The 23,170-nt window shown below is 41.3% G+C and overlaps 1 protein-coding gene across 1 annotated transcript in view; it reads left to right on the top strand.

The window, feature by feature from the left end:
- Positions 1 to 23,170, top strand: part of MICU2 (mitochondrial calcium uptake 2) — a 143,320-nt gene that overhangs the window by 33,721 nt on the left and 86,429 nt on the right. Inside the window, exon 2 of the mRNA XM_019447990.2 lies at positions 722 to 866. Within this exon, the coding sequence (XP_019303535.1) occupies positions 722 to 866 (145 nt within the window). The remainder of the gene's footprint in view (positions 1 to 721; positions 867 to 23,170) is intronic.

Raw genomic sequence — 23,170 nt, forward strand, 5'->3', positions numbered from 1 at the left:
ACAGGCTCTTGTACTAATAGTATTTTACCAGTTCCCATTTCTTATCCTTTTAGCACTTTCCACCTGTGATGTAAGTAGATTTCTGAAAGCAGGGCTGTTTATCAGACATGATATGTTTTCTCTTCGTGAAAAAGCACAACTGTACTTGAACTCTTGCCTACCCATCTCTCTGATTTTATTGACTGCCACGCTGTTCCTTGAACAGTTTCTAGCTTACCTAGAAACACACACACACACACACACACACACACACACACACACACAAACACACACGGGAATCTCATGGTTTTGGGTCTTACTCTACCCCCTGCTTAGAATTCTCTTCCTCCAGAGAGCCCCATGGCTCAATGACTGCACTCATTTAGTCTCTGTGTCAGCTCTTTAGAAAGGCCTCCCCTCACCGTCCTCTCTAAAATACTACCCCTTATGACTTTTATCCGGCTTGCTCTTGCTTCCTGGCGCTTCTCATTATCCTACATGATTTTCTGTGTGTATCCATTAGTTGTCATCTTCCCATGTCTTGTCATTCACCATTGTCTCCTCGAGCCTGAAAGAGGGGCAAGTAGACACTCAAGTAAATAGTTGTTAAACGAACGATGTAAACATTCGGAGATTGGTAGACCTAGACACTGAAGCTACTCTTTCAAGATCGTCTTAAAAGTAGCTAAGTTGAGGACTCATCCTAAAAAAAGTCTTAAATTGCAATTTCTTTTTCTTTTAGAAAATGGTCGACTCCGGAGAGATGGGAGAAAAACTGTCCCTTCGGAAACAGCGCTTCATGCAGTTTTCTTCCCTGGAACATGAGGGCGAATATTACATGACACCACGAGACTTCCTCTTTTCAGTAATGTTTGAGCAAATGGAACGTGAGTTGTTTTTTGGATTTTTTAAGTTTTTCAAAAAAAATCAAACATTAAGGCTGAAAAAATTCTATTTTTCAGAATTGGTAACAGCTTTTCTTCATTTTCTTAAAATTTTTTCTAATGTTTATGTGTTTTTGAGAGAGAGAGACACACAGAGCACAAGCAGGGGAGGGGCAGAAAGAGAGGGAGACACAGAATCCAAAGCAGGCTCCAGGCTCTGAGCTGTCAGCACAGAGCCCGATGTGGGGCTCGAGCCTACGAACTGTGAGACCATGACCTGAGCTGAAGTCGGATGCTTAACCAACTGAGCCGCCCCGGCGCCCCTTCATTTTAATTATAATTCTTTGTGCCACGCATTTGCTTATTGTTTAGACTTTATCTTCTTTGTGACACAAATTTAGTTCAACTTTTTATGTATTTATCTAAGAGGGGCGCCTGGGTAGCTCAGTCGGTTAGGCGGCCGACTTTGGCTCAGGTCATGATCTCGCGGTCCGTGAGTTCGAGCCCCGCGTCGGGCTCTGTGCTGACAGCTCAGAGCCTGGAGCCTGTTTCAGATTCTGTGTCCCCCTCTCTCTGGCCCTCCCCCGTTCTTGCTCTGTCTCTCTCTGTCTCAAAAATAAATAAATGTTAAAAAAAATAAAAAAATAAAAAAAAATAAATAGTTGTTTTGTATATGGGTTTTTCTAAAGAGCCAGAGGAAAAATAGGTACGTTTTTAAATGTCACTAACTAGGTTCTTAATAGAATAAATTTATTCAGGATATTAGTTTTTGGTGCTATTGGTGTTTTAAATTGGGCAAAAAAAATGAAACTAGATTAGAGCAACGGGGGGGAACCCACAAATACAATAAGAAGCAAAAATCCACTGTACTTTTCTGCCCTAAACCGTCAACTTTTAGTTACTCCAAATGATGTTAGAAATTCTTAGTTTTATTACCTAAACTAGTCCCTTTTACTTTGCAGAGAGTAAACTGGGGCCTGTCCTCTGTGCCCTCTATTATAGACGTGTTCTCTGAAAGCTCCTTGCCTCGCTGGCCCCTGTCAGAGTGTGCTAGAAGTACCGTGCGGTAGGTGGCTGTGTGGGCGAGGCCGCAGGGAGCAGTAACAGAGTGCGGGTTGAGTTGAAAAGACCACGAAGACTTGGGAGAGCACTGTCGAGATTGAGACGTGACTTGACCAAAAACAACATGAATCATCGTGGCATGCTGTAGACACTAAAACCGAAGAACTGGGTTCGGTGTAGTGACAGGTCAAACCGGAAAACAGATAAGGGCCATATGGTACAGTAACCCTATGCAACCGTCAGAGACTCGTGTGTTTGGTAGAGTTGGGTGGACATCGTTTGTGACCAGTGAGGGACCAGTGAAGGTTTGTGAGCGGAAAAATAAATGTAGGTTATTTTGGTTACCTCTTCTTTGGAGGGGAGTTTGGCAGTATGTATCAAAACCCTTAAAACATGTACTCACTTTGTTGCAGTAAATTCCCGCTAGAAAACTAATTAGTCTAAGTAAATGACTGGAGAGATACAAAAGAATTTTTTTTTTTTTTTAATGTAGTTTAGCCCCTCCCAACGTGTAGAGTTTGAACACGGTGATTCCTATCCTCAGAGCAAGAAAAAAGCTGAAACATTGAAAATCAGCAACTCTTTTTAGATCCATCAGAGAATTGAGACCACAGGGCGCAGGGACCTGAAAACTGGGGACGGGCAGATACAGAGAAGCAGAGCTTACCCAGGGCAGAAACTGCCCAGAAACCACCACTACAGCCAGCATCTGGTAGGCGTATTTAGAGAGTGGTTTGGCTAATTGCTAGAGTCTGAGCATGGGCTAGCTTGAGAGAGAAGAACTTGTGAAGACCCAGCCACGAGGGTCCCAGGTACTTTTGTGAGTTTTAGAGGAGCCTCACCATGTGTCACAGTGGAGATCTGAGAAAAATCTTCCCTCCTTCCCTCAAGGGGAAGGGAAAAGTAATCATCCGAAATACTCCCAGAGCATTCAGTTCTCCTTAGCAAAGGCCTGCACGGACAGGACACCGTTTTACCAGATTCCGACCCACTGGTGTTTTACCACAGCCTAACCAACCTTGAGGAATGTAGTGCCCACCTCTGGCCCCCTCTAGCCTTTCTGTCTCGCTTAAGAAGGAAAACAAAAACCTGAAAGCACTTGTGAGGATCACAGCCCACGGACACAGGCTCACTAGCCGACTGAGACCTAACCACAGGCTTTGGAAGAGCTTCTCCCCCCCACCTCCCCACACGTCAGTAGGGCTCCTGTCTGACAGAGGGTTATGACTGACAGAGCTGTGCCTCTCGGGCCGTATGTACGAAGGAGTCTCTAAGGAAGTGAAAGCAGCAGAGGAGACAAAACAAGGACAGCAGAGGAAATGTTAACCTCTGACACCTGCAGCCAGAGCAGACAGTAAACCCATCCTGATGTCGTCCAGATAAACAGAACCTCACACTTAAGACCTGTTTCCTTAAGTAACGTTCACCTGCCAGACTGTAGCTGGCTCTCAGAAAGGTCAGTTGGCATGCCAACAGGCAAAAGGCAGTCTGAAGAGACCAAGCAAACACCAGAACCAAATCGAAAGATGGCAAAGGTTTTGGAACTAGCAGACCAGAATGTAAAATAACCATGATTAATATAACTAAGGACTCCAGTAGAAAAAGTACACAACATATAACAGAGAGGTAATGTAAGCAGAGATGGAGAAACTCTTAGAATCAAAAGGAAACGTAGAAGTAAAAAACACTTATGATAGAAATGAAGAGTGCTTTTAATGGTCTCATAAGAATAATGCCCTGGGCCGAGGGAATAATCAGTGAGCTTGAAGACATGTTAATTGAGACTTAACAAACTGGAAAAGAAGAAAGACTGGAAAAAACAGAGTGTCCAAAAAATGTGGGGCAATTCAAAAAAGTGTAACATGCACATAATGGCTATACCAGAAGAAGAAAGAAGAAATTTTCGGAGTTATTAACAACTGATAAATTTCCAAAACTATTTGTAAACACCAAACCACAAATTTGGGGAGCTCACAGAATTCCCAGCAGGATAAATATTTTTAAAAACCCTATACCTAGGCATATCATTCACACTGCAGAAAATCTCAAAGAGAAAATTAAAGACGAAGAGAGACGAAAATCAAAGACAGAGGAAATAGAAGTCAGAGGGGGGGAAAAAAACCTCACCTAAAGGGAAACAAGGATAAGAACTATATCATACTTCTCTTCAGAAGCTATACAAGCAGGAAGAGAATGAAGTAAAATACTGAAAATTTTGAAAGAAAAATCCACCAACCTAGAATTCTGTATCCAATGAAATTATCCTTCAACAGCGAAGGAGAAATAAAGAATTTCTCAAACAAAAACTGAGGGAATTTGTCATCAGTAGACAGATCTGCCCTAAAGAAATGTTAAGTTCTTCTGAAAGAAGGAAAAATGACAGAGATCAAAAATTCAGGTCTACATGAAGAAAGTAACAGAGTTAGAAATGGAATAAATGAAGACACAAGAAAATCATTTTTCTTAACGGATCTGACAGTTTTCTCGAAATAACAATAGCAGCAATGATTATAGCTTATGGAAGAGTGAAATGCATGCCAGCAGCGTTCTGAGGAATGGGGTTGAGGAACTGGGGATGCTCTGCTATAAGGCACCTGCACTACCCGTGAAGCAGTGTGGTGTTACTTGAGGGTAGACTTAGGTTAGTTATAAATGTATGTTGCACACCTTGGGGAAACCACTAAAATATATTTGAAGAAATATAATTGACATGCTATGAGAGGAGAGAATCCAATTATAGAAAAAAGACAAAAAAGGAAGCAAAAAACAATGATGAACAGAAAACAGTTACAAATATCGTAGATAGTAATCCAACTATATCAATAATCACTTTAGCTATGAAAGGTCTAAAGACACCAGAGACAGGTATCTCATTTATATGTGTTATGGAAAAGAAACTCACTTTAAATATAAAGACATAGATGTAAAATAAAGGGATGGAGAAAGATGTACCATGTTAACCCTGCAAAAAAGAAAGCTAGAATAGCTATATTAAGTACAAACAAACCATATTTCAGAGCAAGGGAAGTTTTCAGGAATAAAGAGGGGCATTATATCATGACAAAAGGGGGCAGTTCTTCAGGAACACATAACAATCCCTACTGTGTATGTGGCCAACTACAGAGCGTCAAAATACATGAGGCAAAAACTGATAGAACTGCGAGGAGAAGTAGGTGAATCTCCCCTTAGGCTGGAGACTTCAGCAGCCCCCTGTCGGTGATTGGCAGCAGCAGGCAGAAAACGAGTAAGGATGTGGCCACGCAGCCCAGTCAGCCAACCGGATGTACCTGACACTTACAGAATGCTGTATATCCAACGACAGAGGATTACACTCTCACTCCAACCTGGAACCTTCACCAAGACTGACCACGTCTGCGGCCATCAAACACACCCAAACAAACTTAGAAAAATAAAAATCATATGAACATGCGCTCAGGCCACAATAGAATTAAACTAGAAATCAGTAACAAAGGTAACTAGAAGTTTTCACAATATTTAAAGATCAGCCACTTCTTTTTTTTTTTTAAGTCTGTTTATTAATTTTGAAAGAGTGCACAAGTGGGAGAGCGGCAAAGGGAGAGGGAGAGGGAATCTCAAGCAGGCTTTGCCCTGTCAGTGGAGAGCTCACAAACCGTGACATCATGACCTGAGCCCAAATCAAGAGTCAGACACTTAACCAGCTGAGCCACCCAGGAGCCCCTAAAAAACACACTTCTAAATAAAACATGAGTCCAAAAAAAAAGTTTTAAATATTTTGAACTAAATGAAAATGGAGATACAACCGATGAAAATTTATGGGATACAGCAAAGGCCATGCCTAGGGGGAAATTGTTAGCACTGAATGCAGGTTAGAAAAGAAGAAATACCTAAAATCCAGAATCTAAGTTCCAATTTAGCAAATTCAAAAAAGAAGAGCAAGTTAAATCCAAAATAAGCAGAAGATAAAATATTGGAGCAGATACCGTTGAAATTTGAAACAGGAAATTAATAGAGAAAATCAATGAAACCAAAAGCTGGACTTTTGGAAAGATCATAAAATTGATAAACCTCTAGCCAGGTTAACCAAGTGGGGCAAAGTAGTATCATATGATTCTCATTTTGTACAAAACCCATAAAAGAAAAGATTATTTTTAAAGTTGGCTATATTCTGAGTAAGTAACATTAGGATTTCAGAATTCCTTTTAGGAAAAGTTGTTCTTTTATCTGGAAGAAATACCTTAAGGAATCTATCCAGTTATAAAAAGTAATATCCTTTGGGTATGGCCAACATTGCAGAATTAAACAAAGATGGGCTAAGTATTTCTGCATAATAAGGAAGTGGGAAATTTGGAGCCTTCAGCTGGTATCTTCAGAAGGAAGTTGGGGCCCTCAAGAGAATCCTTGGAAGGAATGGTATGTGAGACTGAGTGGCAAATTCAGTAACATGTAGGACCAGGCAGAAAAGTATTATGTAGATTGAATCAACGTACAATATGATGGTGGTGGGGGAGAAGGGGTCAGCTGTAAGAAGCATTCAAATTTCAAAATTGTGTAAAACACCCTGCTACACAACTAAACATTTCTGCAAGCATAATTGGGTCCATAGACCCCAATTTGTAACCCCTAACCTATAGATTTCGGTGTAATTCCAGTAATAATCCCAATAGGGTGGGACGCCTCGGTGGCTCAGTCTGTTAAATGTCTGACTTTGGCTCAGGTCATGACCTCACAGTTCGTGAGTTCGAGCCCCACATCGGCCTCACTGCTGACAGCGTGGAGCCTGCTGGGGATTCTCTTTCTCTCTCCCTGTCTCTCTCTGCCCCTCTCCTGCTCACACTCTCTCAAAAATAAATAAACATTAAAAAAAAATTTTTTTTTAAGTCCCAGTAGGGTGTGTGTGTGTATGTATCATGACAGGCTGATTTGAAAATTTGAATGGAAAAACAACAGGCCTGAACTATCTAAGACACTCCTACCAGCTTACGACTTATTATAAAGGTACAGTAATTAATATCAAGTGGCATTGGTACAGGAATAGACAGATTGGTCATTGGAGCAGGATAGAGCCCAGAAACACATGGGCATAAGTGGAGCTCATGTATGATAGAAGGGGCATTGTAAATCAGTGTGGAAAGGAGGACCTATTCAATAAATCTATATGGAAGGAGATAATTTTAAAATTGTTAAATTATAAAAATAATTTTAAAAATCTGTCTCCTTGGGCTAGAGAAACATTTCTTAAAACACAAAAAGGACTAACATAAGAGATTGACAGATTCAACTATATTAAAATTAGAACTTCTGTTTATCCAAAGTCACATTAGAAAAATTGAAGACAAGCCACCAACTGGCAACATTTATGTACGGCGCTGACAAAGAATATTTAAAATATGTACAAATCTACAAATCAATAAGAAAAAGACAACCTGATCAAAAAATGGGCAGAAGAAACAAATGGCATTCACAGAAGAGGAAACATACAAGAACAATAAACTTAAACATATATTTACCTTTATTAGTGACTACAAGATACAAGTTTATACCTTTTAGTTTTCAACAGTCAAGTCTCTTAATAACAAAGGCTATAGAGGATATAGATCAGTAAGGCCTTACTTTTATATCCTATTGGTTATAAGTATCGACTGGAACAGGTGCTTTAGAAAACAATTTGGCATTGCCTTGTAAAGTTGGCATAACTTTTGATCTAAAAATCCCCTTCCTCTGTGTATACATACTGCACAACCAACAGGAACACTTGCCCATGTATAGAATATATGTATAAGAATACTCATAGCAGCAGTAGTAGCAAAAAAAGCTAGAAACAACCCAAATGTCCATCATTTAGAGAATGGATAAATACACTGTTCGTGTGTTTATACGGTGGAATTTTATTTAGTAGTAAGTGAACAAACTGAAGAGATCAGCTCCCATCGTGTCAACCTGAGGAGCTCCATGGACCTGCTTCCCACTGAAACTGATTAAATATTTTAAAATATCATTTAAAGTCTCTAGAAATGTTCTTAAGGCCATACAGCACGTGGAGAAGCATATATTCAAAAAATCAGCTAAAATTGGATAAGAAATGAGGGGCTGTAGTGTTTGAACTAAGACTGATCCCTCCCTCCTTTCAGCTCATTGAGGCCGAAACTCCATTCCAGACTGGTGCAGCCAAGAACACAGGGTTCCCTCTACCCGCAGCTCCTAGGCAGAAGACTCACTTCCCAGGGTTGAGCAGGACACCGGCATTTCTCATCCTGCCTGCCCTCAGTTACTTGCCAAGGCTCACTTCTGTGCAAGTGCAGTTCAGAGGTCGGAGCTCCCTTCTTGCCCCCCCAGACCTCACTCACAGAATTGAGAGTCTGCCTTGGGCTCTGTGCCACTGAGAATATTGAAACCTTGATTTCTCTTTTCCCAGCTCACAAGGCATTGCTTCCACACTGAGACTGAGATTACTACCACCCACCTTTTGGAGTAGAGGTGTCAGAGCCCTACTCCCAGCTCTAGAGGCCTGGGTCAAAGATATTGCCTGGGGGAAGAAGCAGGTGGTTAAAAAAAAAAAAAAAAAAAAAAAAAAGTTCCTAATCTCTTTGCAAGGAAACTGACTTTATTTTAAACAGCAGAGAGAAGCTTAAGCCTGAGGATGCTCTAAAAAAAAACAGGTGGAAGAGTGTGGTGAAAGGTAATTGAGAGGATTTTGATAGGTTCAGTGAAGATAACAAGCTTAACTGTAGGCTGGCTAGTTTGCAGAAAAGAATGAGAGAAAGGCAGCTAGAAGGAGCCCTCCTGGGTCCATAACAAATATTAAATACTGACCATGGGAACCATGCCTTCAAGGAGCCCAATTTTGATTGTATTATTGTCCGAAGCAATCTGTGTCCCAGGCATTCTCAGAAACAATAGTTAGCTGACAGTTAGTGGAGCTTAACACCGTGATACGGTCAGGGAAAGGGACCAGGAGAACTGCCAAAAACTGTTGTCATCCCAGTGATTGTGGGCACACCCGAAGTTGTGCCTCCCCGAGAAGCAACGTCCGAGGCTTAACACACATAGAAAACACAAAGTAAAATGGTAGATATAAATCAGCTATTTGAGTACTACCATCAGATGGGCATGGATCGAGCAATGCAATCAAAAGGCAGAATTCGTCAGACTAGATTTTTTAAATTCCAGTTAACAGACAGTGTTGTATTAGTTCCAGGTGTACAATATAGTGATTCGGCAGTTCTGTACTCAGTACAAGTGCCCTCCTTCATCCCCATCACCTGTTTAACCCATCCCTCAACTCCTCTCACCTTCGGTAACCATCAGCTTATTCCATATAATTAAAAGTCTGTTTCTTGATTTGTCTCTTTTTTTACCCCTTTGCTCATTTTGTTTCTTAAATTCCACATAGGAGTGAAATCATAGGATATTTGTCTTTCTCTAACTGACTTATTTCACTTAGCATGTATACTCTCTAGCTCCATCCGTATCAGTGCAAATGGCAAGATTTCATACTTAGCATGGCCAAATAATAATCTAGTATGTATATATATAGGACACATCTTCTTTATCCATTTATCAGTCCATGGGCACTTAGGCTTCTTCATATCTTAGTTATTGTCAATAATGCTGCAGTAAACACAGGGTGCATATATCCCTTTGAATTAGTGTTTTTGTATTCTTTGGGTAAATACTCAATAGTGCAACTGCTGGGTCGTAAGATGGTTCTATTTTTAGCTTTTTGAGGAACCTCCGTACTGTTTTCCGCATCGGCCGCACCAGTTTGCATTCCCGTCAGCAGCGCAAGAGGGTTCCTTTTTCGCCACATCCTTGCCAACACCTGTTGTTTCTTGTGTTGCTGATTTTAGCCACCTCCGACAGGTGGGAGGTGATAGCTCATCGTAGTTTTCATTTGCATTTCCCTGATGGTAAGTGATGATGAACATCTTTTCATGTGGTCAGACTAGGTTTAAAAACAACATCCAACTAATTGCTCTTAACGGCAGACGCAGTCTAGATGCAAAAAAGAAAAAGAAAAAGGAGTGAAAGTGAAAAGATGGGAAAAGATATACAAACGACCACAAGTATGCTGGAGTGGCTCTACTAGTATCAAATAAAATAGACTTTAAAAAATGTTACCAGAAATAAATAGGAACATTTTATAATGAGAAAAGGGCCATCCACCAGCAAGATATAACTGTGCACCTAGTAAGAAGAGCATATCAAGATACATGAAGGAAAAACTGTAGACATTAAGACAGAAATAGATAATTCAACAATAATAGAGGCTTCAGTACCCACTTTTTTTTATTGAAAAAAAATTTTTTTAACGTTTATTTATTTTTGAGAGAAAGAGACAGAGCACAAGCAGCAGAGGGGCGGAGAGAGAGGGAGACGCAGAATGGGAAGCAGGCTCCAGGCTCTGAGCTGTGAGCACAGAACCCGACTCGGGGCTCGAACCCACAAACCGTGAGATCATGACCTGAGCTGAAGTCGGACGCTTAACCGACTGAGCCACCCGGGTGCTCCCCAGTACCCACTTAAGTTTCTGTAGCAAAAGCAACACCGTAGGCAGTGTTTTAATGTGTCCTGTAAGTTTCAGTATGTGGTGATTTTCATTTCCATTCTTCTCAAGGTATTTTCTAATTTCCCTTGTCATTGCTCCCTTGACCCATTGGTTATTTGAATGGTGTGTTGCTTAATGTCCACAATATTTGAATTTTTTAGTCTTCCTTCTGCTACTCATTTCTGGTTTCATCATAAAGCATAAAACACAGCCTGCAAGGGCATCACCAGCTGCTAATAGTACACGCTGAGTTTCTGGCCCTGTCAGTTTTTATATTTTCTTCTTGTTCTTACCATTTTCTAATTCATCTGCAAAATATATTGTGGGTATAAAAGAGAAAAAGTTTTAAATGCTTCTTAAATCGACATTTAAAAGGTAAGTGAAACAGGAAGAGGCAATTACAGAGAATTTTAAAATACGACTATTAACCAGCAGTGAGAATGTAGTATCATAGAAGTCAGAAAATATTTGGTCAAGAGTGTGGGTGGATGTTCCAGAAAGGTCCAGTAGAATGATAACTGGAAAGAGGCTATTGCATTTGGTCACTAGCATGAGCCATTAGGACCTTTGGTGGATCAGTTTCAAGAGACTGGTGGGCAGGTGAACAGAATCAGAAGGAAGGAAAACAGCAGATACAGATTGCTTTTTCTGAAAATTTTGGTTCTAAAAGACACAAAACAGCGGGATGATAGACAGTATGGGAAAAAACAAAAGATAACGGAAGAATTACCTAGAAATATTTTGTAGCCAGACAGCTCTTGGTTATCAGAAATGTCTATGCTGTCTCCTAGACTATAATTTTTGTTCATTTTTTCATATAAGTGTTCCAAGTAGAGGTTGTAAGAAACGGATCATCATCCTCAAAGTATTCATGTATCATATACTTGTAAATAATAGGTATTAGCATTTGTTTTCTCTTCCCCTAACTCAGTGGTTCACTCCTTTGATTTTCCTTAAACATTTGTATTTTATTCCTCATCAACTATTATTCTATGCTTAATGTTATCAAAGAATTTCTTCCCTTTTATCTTCTTTCAGTTGAATCCAGTTTTTGCTTTTACCTTATTTTAGCCACAGACCCATGCTATTCTTCTAATCAAGTTCAAAGTTTACATGGCTTTTTTCTTTGTTTCATTGTTTTTATGCAGTGCTTGATTTAACCAATTTAGGTTCTTAAGAGTGTTTGCACTTTTATTATTCATTGGAATGCAATTAAACTCATCAGAAGGCATTTAGCTAAATCAAGAATTCAGTAATTTGCAGGCCAAATAATACGTCCTTTATGCATATGATGTACTTCATCTTCATTTTTCATCATGGATAAGAAGATAATAATCTTGGTTGCATTCCTTCGGATCATGGTGAACAGAAAAACAAGGAACAGCAGAGCCAACCCAGTGACCCATGATCTTCATCGTATAAACAGAAAGAAACAAAACAATCTGAGATTTATTAGCTCTGAAACTCACTTTTGCCCGGGACGTAGTTTTTGGGACTTCGTGCAAATAATACCCTTTGCTGATAGTAATTGATGGGGCTTGTGGAAATCACCTCCCTGCTCTTCTTTCAAGGGGACGTTCGATGCTGCCTCTACATTCTTTGCTCGGTTTGGGGCAGGTCCGTGCCGTCTTTGATTCCCCTTTGCAGACTCTAAATGCCATAAAAGCATGCTCCCTTGAGAACTAGTTTATGTGCTTGAAACACCATTTTCCCTTATTTAGGTTCCTTTACATTGAATTCCAGCTTGCTATTTTCTACTCAATTTCTTTAGCCTTACAACTGTAAGCTTCTCAGTTCCAGGGACCTGGCCTCTTTTCGCTCACATCCTATGCCCATTGCCTGGGATTGCTCCGGTTTAGAAATTTCAGATCAGAGAGGCCCAGTCTCTGGCGACCCTCCACCTGCCCCACTTTCTCATACCCAAAACACCTATTCTTGACCTCAGCACTTCTGGATCTTCTTCCTTTTCTGTAGCTGCATGGTTTGTCATCTTGTCAGTCACTAATGCTTGCTTTCAAACATCTTTCTCCTTTGTCTTTCTTGTTAAACCTAAGACCTCTTGGGAGAAAAGTCACATGACTGTGCGGATTGGAGCCTCTAAATTTACGTTCTTCGGCTTCACCTGGACCCTCTAAGGCATTTACACACCCTCAGGCTGGTGTGCTCCTCACGCTGCTGAGACTAATTCCCCCAGCATCTCCTCTAGTTTTGTCATTCTTTGAATCTCTGCTGCCTCCTCTGAAATTTACAAGTCGTCCTGTGTGTTTACTCTCGTAAAAATCCCCAACGTGAACGTGATCTCCGCTTCTCTTTGGCTCTTGTCTTCTCAGCCAGATTTCAGCCATCCATACTCCTTGCTTTACAGCTCACGTACACTTCGGTGCCCCGCAGCCTGGCTTCCTCTCTAACCTCTCCACTGAGTGTTATCTTTTAAGCATTACCACCGACCTCCAGATTGCCAAGACCAAAGGCTGCTTTTTCTGAGTCTTCTTAATCTTTGAGCAGCATTTACTCCCTCCTCGAAACTTTGTTCTCCCTGTAACACATATTTCCTGTTTGTTTGTTTTTTTCTAACAGATGTGTTCGTTACCTCTCAGCTGGTTTTGTGGCTACTCTTCTACCTATCGATTCTTAAATGCCCATGTGCTCCCTTAGCTCTGGTCACTCTATGCATAATCCCTGAATGATCTTATTGTCACTCATGACTTCAGCTGTTTAAGTGGCTGTTCCTTTAGATATTTTTCGCTTTAGCCTCAAACTCTGGTGGCCACCAGAAGCACATATCTTGGCTGTCCGTTAGACACTTGGGTGTTATCCCCACAGGCATTAGGAACTCAGCACGTCTGGAGCACCGGGGTGGCTCATCCAACTCTTGATTTCGGCCCAGGTCATGATCTCGTGGCTCGTGAGATCGAGCCCCACGTTGGGCCCTGCACTGAGTGCGGAGCTTGCTCAGGATTCTCGCTCTCTCTCTCTTGCTGTCCTCTCTCTCTCCTCTCTCTCCTCTCTCTCCTCTCTCTCCCCTCTCTCCCCCCACCCCCTGCCTCCCCACTCCCTCTGCCCCGCCCCGCAGATCGCGTGTGCAGGCACATGTCCTCTCTCTCTCTCTCTCTCACAAATAAAAATAATTTTTTTTTAATTTTTTTTTTAATGTTTATTTATTTTTGAGATAGAGAGAGACAGAGCATGAACAGGGGAGGGTCAGAGAGAGAGGGAGACACAGAATCTGAAACAGGCTCCAGGCTCTGAGCTGTCAGCACAGAGCCCGACGCAGGGCTCGAACTCACGGACCGTGAGATCATGACCTGAGCCGAAGTCGGCCGCTTAACCGACTGAGCCACCCAGGCGTCCCTAAAAATAATTTTTTAAAAAAGAAAATCAACGTGTCTGAGCCTGAATTCCCATCAAATCTTTTCTTTCCCCGTATCTTCTTTGTGATGGCACAACCCTCATCACCTCCCTGAGCCACTCAGTCTTTTGGGAGTTTTCACAGACATCTATATCTCTCTCATTTTTTTTTTTAATTTTTTTTAACGTGTATTTATTTTTGAGACAGAGAGAGACAGAGCATGAACGGGGGAGGATCAGAGAGAGAGGGAGACACAGAATCTGAAACAGGCTCCAGGCTCTGAGCGGTCAGCACAGAGCCCGACGCGGGGCTCGAACTCACGGACCGCGAGATCATGACCTGAGCCCAAGTCGGCCGCTTAACCGACTGAGCCACCCAGGCGTCCCTAAAAATAATTTTTTAAAAAAGAAAATCAACGTGTCTGAGCCTGAATTCCCATCAAATCTTTTCTTTCCCCGTATCTTCTTTGTGATGGCACAACCCTCATCACCTCCCTGAGCCACTCAGTCTTTTGGGAGTTTTCACAGACATCTATATCTCTCTCATTTTTTTTTTTAATTTTTTTTAACGTGTATTTATTTTTGAGACAGAGAGAGACAGAGCATGAACGGGGGAGGATCAGAGAGAGAGGGAGACACAGAATCTGAAACAGGCTCCAGGCTCTGAGCGGTCAGCACAGAGCCCGACGCGGGGCTCGAACTCACGGACCGCGAGATCGTGACCTGAGCCGAAGTCGGCCGCTTAACCGACTGAGCCACCCAGGTGCCCCTATATCTCTCTCATTTTTATATACAGCCCATCACCAAGACCTGCTCATTCTGCCTCCTTAATTTCTCTTGTGTCTGTCCTTTTCTTATTTCCTTTGCTTTAGTTCAGGCTGTCAGCACTTCTCCCTGGATTATTGCAATGGCTGCCTTTCCTTCAGTTTAGGCTTCTTTTTTCCCCGTACTAACAACTCATCCTTTTACACTCCCACTTAAAATTATTTAGCATTTCCCACAACTTTTAGCTTAACACTCAGAGCCCTTGTTGCTCTGGCTGGTGCCTATGTCTCGCCTCTGTGTTGTGCTCTTTGCTTAGTCATGCAAAGCAACTTAACAACCAACCGTTTCATAATAAAGCAGTGTTTATAACAAAGCAGCAATACTGCCATGAGAAATTCACTTAAGCTTTATTTGGAGAAAATAGCCAAATTTCATATGACTTTTTCTCATGGTAGTTTGATCAGGCTGCTTGTTTTAGTAGAATATGATAGTTGGTGTATTCCTCATACATTATAATTTTAGTGAATTAATTTTGGCATCTTCATAATTAAAAACGTTGCTGAAAATGTGTTTACGATCACCATAATATGTCTTTATACTGTTAGAATGTTGTGTTATGTTAGAAAATGAAAATTTTGTGGTCAAGCGTACTTTTCTTTTTGCCTTAATGGCCAGCATGCTTAATCGAATGTATTGTTCTGTTATCATATAATGTATATCTTATGCCTATTATATGATTCTTTTTTTAATGTTTATTTTTGAGAGAGACAGAGAGAGAGACTGAGTGTGAGTGGGGGAGGGGCAGAGAGCAGAGGAGACACAAAGCAGACTCCAGGCTCTGAGCTGTCAGCAGAGAGCACAACACAGGGTTCGAACTCGGGTGCCGTGAGATCATGACCTGAGCCGAAGTCGGACACTTAACCAACTGAGCCATCCAGGCACCCCTACATATTATATGATTCTTTAACATATTTATATAATGCCTTAGAACAAATGCTGTTATAATAGCACATATGGAATGTTGCACAGTATCTGTCTACCTTATAAATTTTGTTTAGGACACTTTATTTCAATTCATTTAGTCAGACAGAGCTGCATTTTTATTTAGCTGATCAAACTAAGGCAGGAGGCACAGAAGTGGATGAAGGATGTGCTAAGATTGGCAATTTCTTTTTTAACCTCATTTGCAGGCTTTGCAATGGAAATATAGGAAAGTTTGCTAAAAAGCCAGCCCAGACAGCAGTGAGGGAGGGGGCTGTCCAAATCCTCAAGACCTACAACATAAATTTTTAGCCCTTTCTCCAAAGACTAGACATAAGCATGCTATCTACTGCCCTTCTGTTTCTCATAAATCCAAGTTAGACAGATACACAGAGCTGAATTAAATATGACATTAAAGTATTTTATAAAGCTATCTGCCCACCACCATCACCTCTCTGACCTTAAACTCCTGTTATTCTCTTCTTAGCTCTCCTTTCCAGCCACACGGCCACCTTGCTTCCCATCAGACACAACAAACGTGTCCCATCTAGGGCCTTTACACTGGATGTTCCCTTTGCCTGCAAAACATTGTCCAGATATCTCTTCGTTAATCCCTTCCCTTTTTGCTAAAATTGCCTTCTCAATGAAGAACTGTAGTCTCACACACACACACACGCGCGCACACACACGCACACACACGCACACACACCCATTCATCTTGCTGCACTTTTAATCCCTCTTACCTTGTTCAGGTTTTTCTCATAACACTTATCATGATCTAATGTATACTATATCTAATTTACTTATTTTCTAGGTTTACTGTCTGTCTTCCACCCCTAGAATGCCTGTTCCCTGTGAGCAGGGATTTTTGTCTCTTGTGCTCAGTGACACAGACCAAATGCCCAGAAAAGTACTTGACATATAGCAGGTGCTCATTAACAAGAGAAGAGATTGGGTAAGCAGTTAGGTATACAAGAAAGAGAATTGAACCAAAAGTGTAAATATAAGACTTTTCAGTAAATTAGTGTTATTTAAAGCTAAGAGATTAACTAACATGGATTAAAGACCTAAATGTGAGACCTGAAGCCATAAAACTCCTAAAAGAAAACGTAGGTGATAAACTTTTGGACATCGGTCTTAACAATATTGTTTTGGATCTGTCTCCTCAGGCAAAGACAACAAAAATAATAATGAACAGTTGGAACCACAGCAAACTAAAAAGCTTTTGCATGGCAGGGAAACTGTCAACAAAATGAAAAGACAACCTACTGAATGGGGAAGATATTTGCAAATGATGTATCTGATAACAGGTTAATATCCAAAATATATAAATATCTCCTACAACTCAACACCAAAAAGCCCAATCTGATTTAAAAATGGGTCGAGGGTCGGAATAGACATTTAAAAAAAAGAAAACCACACGGCCAACAGACACATGTGATGCTCAACATCACTAATCACCAGAGAAATGCAAATCAAAACCACAGTGACATAGCACCTTACGCCTGTCAGAATGGTTAGTGTCAAAAAGGTAAGAAACGTAAGTGTTGGCAAGGATGTGGAGAAGAGGGATCCCTTGTGCACTATTGGTAGGAATGCAAACTGGTACAGCCACTATGGAAAGCAGTATGGTGTTACTCAAAACATGAAAAGTAGAAACCCCATATGATCCAGTAATTTCACTTCTGGATATTTAGCTGGAGAAAATGAAAACACCAATTTGAAAAAGTATATGCACCCCTGTGTTCGTGGCAGCATCATTTACAACTGCCAGGATACAGAAGCAACCCACATGTCCATCAGTGGATGAATGGATAGTGATGCAGGGTATCTTGGGAACATAGCATAACGTGTAAACCTGTCAAATCGCTATGTGGTACACTTGAAACTAACGTAACATTGTGTGTCAACTATACTCAAATAAAAAAGGCCGGGGGGGGGGGGGGGGGCCTATGATATATCTTTATACGGCAGTGGAATATTACTTAGCCATAAAAAATGAAAGCTTGCAATTTGTAATCTTACGACATTGATGGACCTAGAAGGTGTTAGGCTAAGTGACGTAAGCCAGAGAAAGACAAGTACCAAATGATTTCACTTATATGTGGAATCTAAAAACCAAAACAAGTGAGGGGCGCCTGGGTGGCTCAGTCAGTTTAGCATCTGACTTTGGCTCAGGTCATGATCTCGCAGTTCATGAATTCAAGCCCCGCGTCGGGCTCTGTGCTGACAGCTCGGAGCCTGGAGCCTGTTTTGGATTCTGTGTCTCCTTCTCTCTGTGCCCTTCCCCTGCTCACATGTGCACACTCTCTCTCACGAATAAACAAACATTAAAAAAAAAAATTTAGAGCAAATGAACAAAGAAAAAGTCTTATGAGAAACAGACTCATACAGAGAACAAGCTGGTGGTTACCAAAGGGGAGGTGGGTTGTGGGATGAGTAAATAGGTGAGGGGGATTAAGAGATACAGACTTATCAAATAAATGGGTCATGGGGATATAAAGCACAGCATAGGGAATAGAGTCAATAATATTGTGGGGGCACCTGGAGGGCTCAGTCGGTTGGGCGTCTGACTTCGGCTCAGGTCATGATCGCACGGCTCTTGAGTTCAAGCCCCACATCGGGCTCTGTGCTGACCGCTCGGAGCCTGGAGCCTGCTTCGGATTCTGTGTCTCCCTCTCTGTCTGCTCCTCGCCCACTCATGCTCTGTCTCTCTCTCAAAAATAAATTGAAAAATTATGAAAATAAAATATTGTAATGACTTTGTGTGGTGAAGGATGTAGCTACCTTTGTGGTCAGAATTTCGTCAAGTGTTAAATGTGGAGTCACCATGTTGTACATGTGACACTAATATAATGTTGATTGCCAGCTATACTTCAGTTAAAAAACAAGTAAATGAATGGATGGAACATTGGATTTGGCAACATGAGAGTTCATTGGTGGCTTTTCATAGGTGCAGTTTTGGTGCAGTGGGGTGAAGAGAAGCCTAGCTAGAGTCGCTTTTGATGGGAATGGGAAAAGAGAAAGTGGAAAAAAACGAAAATAGATGGTGAGGGGTTTGGCATAAAAGGAAAGAGAAGTTTGAAGCAGTAGATGGCAGTGGAAGTGAGATCAAGAGAGGATTTTTTTAAGACAGGAAAAACAAAAGTTTATACGTTGACAGATGAGAGAGGAAAACTTGACAGTGCAGCAAAGAGAGAGCTTCCAGGACAAAGTCTTTGAGAAAGTAGGAGGGGAAAGAGACTAATAACAGCGCGGAAGCTTGGCCTTGGAAAAGGCACGCTGCATGGTGGGAGCTCGTGCAAGTTCTGTTTCTCTTTCTCGGTGAATTAAGAATCCAGGTCATCGGCTGAGAGTGAAGAGGGGGGTGAGGTGTTGGAGATTTGCCAGAGTAGTCTTCTAAAACAGTCAGGTTTGATCGTAAGGATTGGGAAATGTAACGTGATCGCCAATGGCCTTATTGTAATCCCAGTGGAGGTCACTACTTACGAATTTTAAGTGAGTCTAATCGACGTGATTGTAGTTACTTTTCTCCATGTTCACTGGACAAGTGTTGGGACGGAAAAGGCAGGGAGTCGGCTCTGACCAGGGTTGGGGTCGGCCAAGAGCGTGTGACAACGTGAAATAGAGGCAAGGAAATGATTGCACCGGTCGGACGTGGAAACTGAGCCAGGTGGGAAATTACAACACCAGCAGGCAAAAGGAACAACGAAACGGTGGCGGCATCGAACAGATCGTAGGGCCCAGGGGCTCCAGGCATGGATGGAGTCGGCATACGAGACGGAAAGAGAGCAGCACACTTGAGAGCATGCGTGCGGAGTTGGGACGCTGCCCCTGCCCCCTGGAAGTAGTGGGTCTCCCAGGCTCGATTGCCTCGTCACTGAAACGGGAATGCCAGCAGCACCTCCCTTCAAGGGTGGAGATTCGGTAACGCGATACGAGTAGAGCACGGAGTTCTGGCCCGTGGGGGGCTGAGATTTTGGCCACTTCCTGTAATTGTTACTCTTATTAGGGAAGATGCAAAACATCGGGGCAGTTGTTGTGTCTGCGTTCTCGGAGTGTGAAGGATTTTAATTCTTTCATTCTTTTCCATATCTTTTAAAGATCTTACAATAAGCATTATTCCCAAAATTGGGGCGGGGGGGGGGGCACAATAAGTATTTTTAGTTGCAACTCTGCTTAAGTTTCAGTGGTTAAAAACTGAAAACCAAACATTAATGAATTTATGTAGCTTTGGAAAACCAAAAGTGTCTGGGCTAAGGCAATAGAGTGCATTTTACCGTGAGAACTCTTTCCCAAGAGAAGGCAGATATTTGTATCTCTTGTTTATGCAGCTACAGTTTATAATAATTATTGGTAATAATATTGGAGGGAAATCAGTGCTGCCGCTACCCCATAAAAAATATCTGTTCCACCACTTGTTGGACTGATTTTAGCTTAATTCTTAAAAAAGTTTTTTCCCACAACCAGAAGCCTTTTTATAATATAAATCCCCTTAAGAATAAAGTCACAGCTTAATCCTCTATTACTGAAAGCCAAGTGTAAACAAAAAGGAGTCACAGAAGAGATGTCAGGGAGTGTCTGGGAAGAGAGGAATAAGGCCAGTAGGAGAAAGATACCACAGGAAGCTTGCCCCATACTGGTCCGGACTGTTCCTTACCTCCATATATTGAGGGCCTTTGTGTATACTTACAACACAGACTATTTGCAAATAAATAAATAAACCAAATTCAGCTTAACCTGTTGGCAGTTTATTGTGGTGCGTGTGCCAGGGTTGCTTGTGTGAGCCCATGTCTTTGTGTATTTATCTTGGACTTTTGAAATTCCACAAGTGAATCTTAAATTTTAAAATGGTTATAGTTAAAATATATGGTTCTTGGGGCACCTGGATGGCTCAGTCGGTTGAGCGTCTGACTTCGGCTCAGGTCATGACCTCACGGTCTGTGAGTTCGAGCCCCGCCTAGGGCTCTGTGCTGACAGCTCAGAGCCTGGAGCCTGCTTCGGATTCGGGGTCTCCCTCTCTCTGCCCTTCCCTCACTCATGCTCTGTCAAAGAGATCTCTCTCTCTCTCTCTCTCTAAGATAAATAAACATTAAAAAAAATTTTAAAAAATATATTTTTTTTATATAAAATATATATATATATTTATATAAAATATATATATATATAGTTTTTATTTTTGCCACTATCATAGGTATTGATTTGGGGCTAGTCTCTGAGATCGTTTTCAACTCTATCAAATTAGGTGTAATTTCATTCTTTCTAATCAAATGCGATAACAGGATTTTCCAAACTTGCTTCATAATACATTCACTTGGAGCGCTTGTTAAAAATCTCAAGCTCTTTCCGGCCTCCCCTGATGATGTTGATTCTGAAGGTCTGGGATAGGGCTGTGGGATCAATCAGTAACACTTCCTCCCTCTCTCTACTTACCTTTGTTATATTCCTGATCTACTTTCTGTCTCTGTGAATTTGCCTATTCTGGATACCTCTGATGAGTGGAATCATACGGTATTTGTCCTTTCGTGTCTGACTTCTTTCAGTTAGCATAATGTTCTCAAGACTCGTTATGTTATAGCATATATTACTTCGTTTCTTAAACGGCTGAACATATTCTAGCTTATGGACATACTGTTCCTGTTTTGTCATCTGTCATTTGGTGGTGGTTTCAACTTTTTGGTTACCGCAGATAAGCAGACACTTCCCTGACATTCACGTGCAGGCTTTTGTATGAACGTGTTCCCACTGCTCGTGGGTGTACACTTAGGAGCGGAATGCTGGGTCGTGTGGTGATCCTGTCGAGCTTTTTGAGGAACGGCCAGACTCTTCCCCAGGGTCCGCACCGTTTCTACATTCCCGCTAGCAGCGTGTGAGGGTTCCATCTCTCTACACCCTCCCCCAAACTTGTTATTTTCCAACGTTTGTTTTTTTATGATCGCCATCCTGGTGCGCGTGAAGTGTTATCTTGTATCAATTTTCATTTTCCTGATGAACGGTCATATCGAGCATCTATTTTTGTACGTGTTGGCCACTGGAACATCTTCTTTGGAAAAATATCTTCACATTTTTTACCCATTTTTACCGGGCTTATTTAGGTTTTTACTATGGAGTTGTAAGAGTTCTTTATATATTCTGAATACTAGACTGTTACCAGATAAATTATTTCCAGTAATGTTCTCCCGTTCTGGATGCTGTCTTTTCCCTTTTTTGACAGTCTCCTCTGACACACAAGGTCTTAATCTTGATGAAGTCCAGTTGATCCATTTTCTTTCCTTTAGTTGCTTGTTTGGTTTTTTAAATTATTTTTAAATATTTATTTTTGAGAGAGAGGGAGAGAGAGAGAGCACATGAGCAGGGGAAGGACAGAGAGAGAGGGAGACACAGAATGGGAAGCAGGCTCCAGGCTCCGAGCTGTCAGCACAGAGTCCGACGCGGGGCTCGAACCCACGAACCGCGAGATCGTGACCTGAACCGAAGTCGACACAACCGCCTGAGCCACCTAGGCTCCCCTTGGTTGCTTGTGCTATAGGTGTCCGTTAAAGAATCTGTGAGCTAATCTGGGTTCATGAAGAATTTCACCTCTTGTAAAAGTTCGTATAGTTTTAGTTCTGTTTAGATCTATGATCCATTGAGTTAACTTTGTATATGGTAAGAGGGCGGGTCCATATGCATCCGTTTGCATTTGAGTACCCATCCAGTTGTCCCAGCACCATTTGTTGAAAAGGTCGTTTCCCTAAAGAAGTCTTTGCACCAGCTTCTTTCATTTTCAGTGAAAAAAGTAGGGATGTTCTTCCGGAAATGTTTCATCATTGCTTTTTGAAATGCTCTTGGGTGACTAAAAAGAATTCTATATAGTTGTTTCTACAGGTTTTCTTAAGAGACAACAAGGTTTAGGCTCAGTCACATCTCCCCACTAATAGAACCTACATTTTATTTTCTGAGCTTTTTTTTAACATACTTATTCATTTTTAAGTAATCTCTACACCCAGCATGGGGCTCGAACTCATGACCCCAAGACCAGGAATCACTTGCTCTTCTCACTGAGCCAGCTAGTTTAGAAGACAAAACTTCTTGGTCTATCTTATGCTTTTCAAATTGACTACAGCTTACCCTTAGTTTCAGTTTATTAGTTGTATTTGAAGTAGGTCTTTGCTAGTATAATTGATCCTTGAACAATATAGGGATTGGGGTGCATACCCCCATGCAGTCAGAAATCCACATAGAGCTTGTGACTCCCCAGTAACTCAACTACTAATAGCCTTACTGATAATATAAACAGTTTAATAACATATATTTTGTATGTTACACATATTATACACTGCATTCTTAAAAAAAGTAAAGTAGAGAAAAGAAAATGTTAAGAAAATCATAAGGAAGAGAACATACATTCACAGTTCAAACCCATGTACATTCATTGTTGACATAGTCCATTATGATTTCAGGATATTCCAAATTTCCCTTAGTTTCAAGTTTACGCTTCAAATTTCTTGTGTTTAAATACCAGTCTTTGACAGACAATAAAAAGCGTTGACAAGGATGTGGTGAAATTAGAACCTTAACATATTGCTTATGGGAATGTGAACCGGTAGAACTTTGGAAAACAATTCAGCGGTTCCTCAAAATG

Source organism: Panthera pardus, unplaced genomic scaffold, assembly GCF_024362965.1.
Source record: "Panthera pardus isolate Hobbes unplaced genomic scaffold, ASM2436296v1 HiC_scaffold_1, whole genome shotgun sequence".
Taxonomy (NCBI): Eukaryota; Metazoa; Chordata; class Mammalia; order Carnivora; family Felidae; genus Panthera; species Panthera pardus.